This window comes from Sminthopsis crassicaudata, chromosome 4 (genome assembly GCF_048593235.1).
Source record: "Sminthopsis crassicaudata isolate SCR6 chromosome 4, ASM4859323v1, whole genome shotgun sequence".
Lineage (NCBI taxonomy): Eukaryota > Metazoa > Chordata > Mammalia > Dasyuromorphia > Dasyuridae > Sminthopsis > Sminthopsis crassicaudata.
Window position 1 is genome coordinate 456110343 of NC_133620.1, and position 7513 is coordinate 456117855.

At 56.2% G+C, this 7513-nt stretch overlaps 1 protein-coding gene across 2 annotated transcripts in view; it reads left to right on the top strand.

The window, feature by feature from the left end:
- The window catches only part of RAP1GAP2 (RAP1 GTPase activating protein 2), a 221458-nt gene that overhangs the window by 19120 nt on the left and 194825 nt on the right, over nucleotides 1-7513 (top strand). The window contains exon 1 of one of the 2 annotated variants that reach the window (XM_074263902.1): nucleotides 3923-4222. The exons of the other annotated variant lie outside the window; for it this stretch is intronic. Coding sequence (XP_074120003.1) covers nucleotides 4158-4222 — 65 coding nt within the window. The 5' untranslated portion in view covers nucleotides 3923-4157. Of the gene's footprint in view, nucleotides 1-3922; nucleotides 4223-7513 lie in introns of those variants that run through there. 2 annotated transcript variants of the gene reach the window in all.

The following is a 7513-nucleotide window of genomic DNA, read 5'->3' on the forward strand; positions in this document are numbered from 1 at the left end:
CTGTTTTCCAGGATCTCATGGTGTAATGACGGAGATAATATACAAATAACAACAAAAAATATGGAGTAAATTTGGGCCAATCTCAGAGAGAAGGGGCAAGATTTAGGAGAACTGGGAAATGCTTCTTGAGCATACTTGAAGAAAGCCAGGAAGTGAGAGGAGGAAGGAAGGCATTCCGGGCTTGGGGGACGGCCAGAGAAAATGTCCTGAGGCAGGAGATGGAGAGTTCTGGGTGAAAAACAGCACTATGGTCTGAGTCACCCTTTGCAGAGTGTGTGAAGGAGAGTAAAGGCCGCTAGGTGGAGCCATAGTGAAGCGAGTGCTGAACACCAGAGTTCAGATTAGTAACCGTCCTCCCAGGCAATGTGCCTCAGTTTCCTCATCTGTAAAATGGAGATAATAATAGCTCCGTGTCTCAGACTCGATATGAAGAAGACTCATCTTTGTGAGTTCAAATCTGGGCTCAGACACTTGCTAGCTGTGCGACCCTAAGCGAGTGAATTAATTTTGTTTGCCTCAGTTTCCTTCCCTGTAAAAATAAGCTGGAGAAGGAAATGACAAAATAATATATTTGCCAAGAAAACCCCAAATGGGGTCAGGAAGGATCTGATGGGACTGGAAAACAACTGAACAATGGCTTCTTGACTCCAGGCTGGGCTCTCCATCCCTGTGCCACTTAGGCTCAGAGATGAATTTCCCCTTAACTTCACCCAAATCCCTTTTCTTCTGTCTCTGCCGCCTGGGGCAGCGGATGGCTGATTTTAGCATCTGCTCTCCCTTTCCTTTCTTTCTGTCATCTCTCTCACCCTCCAGGCCACGAGTGTAGGATCTGTTTTACAAGGAGGCGATCCCATCTCAGAGCGAGGGAGGGATGGCCTTGTTGCTGCTCTGTAAAAGGAAGAAAGAGTTTTCTCATAAGGAAACTAAAAACTAAACAGAATAAAAATATTTCTAAGCACACAAAAGTTAATCAGGAAATGAAAAGTTTGATGTTTGTTCTGTGTCCCCTAAGGTCCCTGTGAGCAGGGTAGATCTAGAGAAAGTGCTTGGAGCTCCCTGGAGGAGTGCCCCCTCTGGATCTCTCTGCACGTCCATCCCCCACCCCCAGCCTCATCCTCTGACAGCTTCTTCCTCCACTTCTACTGTCTGGCCTCCACAGAGAGGAATGGAGTCAAGCACTTCAGAAGGCAGCAGACTCAGTTTCCTCATCTGAAAAGTGAGGGGTGGGGCCTGGAGGTCCTGAGATCCTTTCCAGCTCTTGAGCGATATTCTCAGGGCCAGGATTTAAAATCCTCCCCTTCTCTCCTCCTCCAGCCGTTAGCCAGTTGGGTGTCCTGAACACTTCATCATCCTAAGTCCTCTGGACATCAGGGCTAATACAGCTCATGATGTGCCCCTCAAGGGGCTGCAAGTTTTGAATGAGGTAATGTTTGTAGGATGCTGGCAATTGGCAGGTACGGTGTGAATATGGCTAGTGGAGGCAGAGTATGGGGAAGGAAGGCAGTTGGTATGTCCTGAGAACCTGAGTTCAAATCCTGCCTCTGACAATGGTTATCTGGGTGATCTTGGGCCAATTGATTTGCCTTTCCTATATCTGTTTTCTCAGCTGTGAAGTGAGTTGGACTGGCTCCGGTGGGAGGTCCTTGCTAGCTCTAAATCTATTGTCTATTTTATCCAGGGGTAAGGACAGAGAAGGAAGGCTGTTATCTCCCTTAGTCAAGTGACCAGGACACAATGTTGTATGTCCCAGGGCCCAGTCACAGCAGGAGCCCTGGGATTCCTTAGCCCAACGTGTGGCCTCCAGAGCTGAGGTTGACACCCGGGTTCTGCCAAATGCTCTCTCTTAGGTCACGCTGTTTCTCTAGCTCTATAGAGCCACAATTCCCAGACCTGGAAGGGACCTCAGAACCCATAGAGCCCAGGATGCTCACTTCACAGAGGCCTAGGCAGCAGTAAACGTTACTGGTGGGACTTGGACCCAGGGCCTTTGACCGCAAATCTTGACTTTATGCTGCACGCACATATCGGGGCGCCCCAGCCTTCCTCTGGCTGCCTATTTTTCCAATGACCGTCTGGAATGAGAAACAGGGCTGGGGCCAGTGACGTGGGGGCTGGATGGCTTCAGTTCCTCTTCCTGCTGCTTCAAGGTGCTTTTTTTTTTTGGAAGGAGGTTGTATGGAAGTAGGAGGAGGCACTTCAGGGCCTGAGGTGCTCCCCAGGCCAGAGAGAGCAGCTTTTCTGCTGGGCAGAGGGAAGGAGTCTGAACCCCAGTTTCTCCTCTCAGCTCCCGCCCCCTCTGAGTGTCAGCTGGCCATCATGCTTTTTCCAAAAAATCCTACGTCCTGAAGGGAAAGCCAGGATCCCGTGGTCTTCCCTAGCAGAATGCCAGCCCCCCCAAACTGGAGCACTCTCTGCCCCATCTTGGCCTGGGGAATAGAGGCAACCCTCCCCCATCTCAGGCTTGCTTGCTGAGGCAGTGGGGGAGGGAGGGAAAACATGTCACAGGGGGCAAAAATAGCCTTGGCCTTTGTCTCCTCCCTCCCCACCATGCTGGTTCTCTCTTGCAGCCTTCCCGTGAGGGCTGCACCAGCACAGCCACAAACAGGAAGCCCAGGGGAAGGGGTGGAGGGAACCAGGGGCCCTGGAAGGACCAGGGCAGCTACAGCGGGGCCCCTTATTTCTCCTTCTTGGAGGTGGAGAGGAAGGAGAGGGCTTGTGTTGGGGGGAGGGAGCCCTTTAAGCCTCAGTTTCCTCATTTGTAAAAACGAAGGTGTTGGATTTGATGCCCTCTAGGGCTCCTTCTGGGTCTAAATCTGTGACTCTTGGGGGGTCTTGTTGCCTCACCCTTGAGCGGAGATGTCCCTTCCCCACTTGGTCAGGACGGTGGGATTCTGTGCCCTAGTCCCCCAGACCTCACATTTGTTGCCGTGTCTTGTCCCCTTCCCCAGAGTGCCTTGGAGAAGGTTTCAGGACTGGGGGCTGCGCTCAGGCCCTCAATTATCCACCAAGTCCTTACTAAACACTTACTGTACATCGCAAGCTAAGTCAATGGTCAGTTCTGTGACCTCCAGGAATTACCATTCAGTTAAGAAATATATTTCCTGGAAGAACCAAAAAGCGAAATAACTTTCCCTTGGGCCTGTTGCTTAATCGGGTCTCAGTTTCCAAATCTGTAGTCAGGGAGTTGGAACAGAAGGCTTCTGAGATCTGGTCAAGCCCAGGGACCGAGGCACCCCTGCTCACGAACCCCGCGGCTTCCTACTGCTGGGGTTCCTCGGCGGTCCCCCAGGGGCTCGGGCGCTGTGGGTGGCGATGGGGGAGTCCCGGCCGCCGGGAGCCTCCAGGGAACGGCCGTGGGGCTTGGGCTTTGGGCCCGCGTCCAGCCCCGAGCTCCGGAGTGGGACTCCCCGGTGCGGGGCCGGATTTGAAAGCCTGTCCGAGCCCGGCCTCCCCACCCCCAACCCCTCTCCTGTGAGGAAACCCGAGGCTTCGAGGGGGAAGTTACTTGCCTAAGATTTCACAAGAAACGAGTAAACGAGTCAAGATTTTCATTCAGGTCCCGGGCTGCCTCCTCTTTCCCCACCCCGGGCAGCCCCGGCCGCGCTAAAGGCCCTGCAGATACGGCCTTGTTGGGCTGCATGAGGGCGAGGGATGGCACCGGGCACCGGGAGAGCGCCCACCGGGCGCCGGGGCCGGTGTTGGCGGCTCATTCCCCCCGGGCCCGACGCTCCCGGCGGCCGCCGTGCCTGGGGCTTCTCCTGGGGCTCCGTGGGAACTCTGAGAAGCGGGGGCCGGGGAGGAGCGGGGAGCCGCGCACGGCTGGGTCCCCTGGCAGGGTGGCGCAATCCGCCGGCTGAGCGGTTCCGCCGCTGCCAGTTCCCCCGGGGGTGTGGTGGCAGGGCGGGGGAGGGGAGCCTGCCCCCCTGACCTTCTGCTTCCCTTCTCCTTCCTCTCCGCCTCATTACCGCCCGAGCCGGGCCCAAGGTCGCGAGCGCGCTCTGCCCCGGTCTGGAGGGGCCTGGCCGGCCGCTGTCCCCGATCTGCCGCCCCGGGCTCGGCCGATCCTCCCACAGGAAGCGTGGGGGTGGGCAGACCCCCGAGCGCAGCCTGGCCGGGCTAGCCCAGAGCCGCTGCTGCTCGGAGAAGCCGTCACCCCGATGCCCCGGAGCCCCGCCGCGATGTTTGGGAGGAAGCGCAGCGTCTCCTTCGGGGGCTTCGGATGGTGGGTGTCCCGGGCGGGGGGAGGGTGCGCGGGAGGGGATCCCGGGCGGGGGGAGGGTGCGCGGGAGGGGGTCCCGGGCGGGGGTGACGCGCGGAAGGGGGTCTCGGGCAGGGGGGGGCGCGCGGGAGGGGGTCCCGGGCGGGGGGAGGGTGTGTGGGAGGTGCGCACTGGGCCCGGGCCAGCACAGGCTTGGGTGACCTGTGGGAAGGGGCTCTTCCACAAACGGCTGGGACCTGGTGTGAGAGGCCAGCGGGGGCCGGGGGCTTGAGAGTTTTTTGAATGGAAAGGAGGGAGTCTGAGGATGGGATCTCCGGGGGACGGAACCCGGAGAGCAGGCAGTCCATTTTAGAGATGAGATCACTGGGGCTTGGGGTTGGCCAGGATCACGGGGTCAGCGGTGGTATTGGATCCAGGCTCTTTCCACTGCACCCCGCGGCTCGCTCTGGGCCGGTGTTGGTAAATTTGGGGAATCTGACAGAGGCCTTCAAGTGTCCCCTCACACCCCTTGGGCACAGCGCCTTCTGGGGTCAGCAGGAGACATCCCTGCCCCGGGAATTCTGGAGACATGTGGTTGCTCACACACCTTGCTGTGGGGGCTGGGGCCGGGGGCTGCAGGAGCAGATGGCCCTCCTTTTGGCTCTGATGTCTGCAGGGTCAGACACCCTGAGACACTGGGCACCTTGTGATGGTGAGAGTGCCATTGGGGGATTTTGTGTGTGCGTGAGAGAGAAACAGAGAGAGACAGAGGCAGAGAGACAGACAGACACACACACACACACACACACACACAGAGACAGAGAGAGAGAGAGAGAGAGAGAGAGAGAGAGAGAGAGAGAGAGAGAGAGAGAGAGAGAGAGAGAGACACAGAGAGAGAGAGACAGAGAGAGAGACAGAGAGAGACAGAGACAGAGAGAGAGAGACAGAGAGAGACAGAGACAGAGAGAGAGACAGAGACAGAGACAGAGACAGAGACAGAGACAGAGAGACACACACACACAGAGAAAGAGAGAGAGAGAGAGAGAGAGAGAGAGACAGAGAGAGAGAGAGAGAGAGAGAGAGAGACAGAGAGACAGAGAGACAAAGAGACAGAGAGAGAGACAGAGAGACAGAGACAGAGACAGAGAGACAGAGAGACGGGGAAGACATACATAAACACACAGAGAGACAGAGAGACACAGAGAGAGAGGGAGAGACAGATAGGCAGAGACAGATAAAATCAGACCAGAGAACCAGAGACTGAAGGGGGGGAGGAAGGGAGACACATACAGAGGGCAAGGGAGAGACAGACAGACAGAAATAGAAAAGGGGGAGAGAGAGAAGGAGCAAGGGGAGCCCAGAGAGAGACAGAGAGGCAAAGAGAGTTACTGCTTGAAATCGAGGTCTTGGCAAACCTTAGGCCTGAGGCAGCTTCTTCCCAGCTGGGGAGAAGAAGCCTCTGAGTCCCGTTATCAGTTTCCTTTCAGTTCCTGGGGCGGGGACTTCACAGAAAAGGGCTGGGGGAGGACTGGAGAACAGCAGTCCCCTTTGAGAGATAACTGGGAGAGAACCCCGGGCGGGGATGGTGATAGGAGGAAGTGGGGAGGAGACAGGATGGGGGAGATGGAGGCAGAGATTGGGAGTGGGGAAAAGGAGGGAGGCCCAGAATCCAGAGGGGGTTTGCTGCCAGAGGCATCAGGGTCCATTTAGAGTGGATAACCTGGGCTCAGAGCCAGCTCTGCACCTTCCTACCTGGCTGAGTGTAAGCAGATCCCTCTTCCTTGGTTTGTTCATCTGTAAAATGGGGGAGCTGGATTAGAGGGGCTCTATGGTTCCTTCCCGCCATGGCATTCTGTGCTTCTGTGCTGTCCGCTGTGACCTCAGGGAGCAATGCCATAATGTGCCCTGAATTGGATTTAAGTGAGGGAGGTCCCTCCAGAGCCATCTGGCTCCCGTGGCCAGATACAGATCAGGACGAGCAGAGACGGCCCCGATGCAGAGGGAGACTCGGGCCTTGGTTAGCTCTTGACTGAGAGCTGGCCAGGGATTACTAGGGGCTGCTTCTGTGACAGAAGGGGAGGAAGCAAGGTAGGGAAGAAGTCCTTTGGTGCAGCTCGACTGGTCAGAGAACTGGGTTCGAATCCCTCCTTTGAGCCTCCCTGCAGGGGGCAGCCTCTCCGGCTGTGCGACCTTGGCAAGTCCGCCACTGCTCATTTTGCAGGCTGCGTTCTGCACTTTTCAGCTCTGTTTTCCTTTGAATCTCTTTGGGCATTGGGGAAAGCGCTCTCTGGGTCCTTTGCTCTCATCAGTTGGCAGAAGTCTTCTCATGTTTCTCTGAATTCTTGAGAATCGCCATTTCCTATGGCACGACATTCACATTCACAGACCACGGGTGACCTTTTGTCAGTGTGCACCCACTTCTCCTCGTCCTTCGCTACGACTGTGGTTGTGTGGGGCCTTCCTGCTACCTCTGGCGTCCGTGGGAAATCTAGCCCTGGTGCAGATTATCCAAGATCACTGAGAGTTTAATGGCTTTTCCAGAATAGTTCTCAGTGGCTTTCCAGAACAGTGCATTTTGGTGCAGGGATAGGCCCTTGTCTTGCTTGGAATAGTCACTTTCCCACTGCTCTCTCTGCCTCCAATCCCCCTTTTGCCAATCAGCCAAACAATCTGGTGACAGTGGGACCTTCTGTAGCTCCCTACTTATTTCCTATATAGCCCTCCTTGTTGAAAGGGTGTTGCCTCAGTCAAACAGGCCTGTTAAAGATCTTAGCTTAAAGAAGCAGGGTCTCCTTGGCATCCGGGGTCACCTCCAGGCGTCCCGCTCTGTATCTGGCCACTGGGCCTGGATACTCTGGAGGAGTGAAGCAGGTGACCCCACAGACCCTCCCTCACTTAAATCCAAGCCACGGCATCCCTCCCTGATCTCGAAGGACAGACAACAGCCACCACGTCTAGTAGAGAATGCGAACCTGGACTCAGGGTGTCTACAACAGAGCTCCAAGCCACCTGGCTTTGGCACATGGTCCGTGCAATCCAGAGCAATCATCTCCCTGCCCCCAGGGAACTAACTCTGGCAGGTGCGCACCTGGACTGGGAGAGGGACTGTATTCACTTGGGAGTTCCCTGTAGCCCTGACATCCCAGGTCCAGTCCTTCTCCCTCGCCCATCCAAACTGGACCTCCGGCTCTTCTACATCTCCTCCTCTTTGCTCTCCCCCCATGCATGGAATACACTGTTCCCTTATCTCTACCCTTCTGTTTCTGCTCAGCCCAGGTGTTTTCTCTTCTTTCTCTTCCCGGAAGCCCCTCTGGA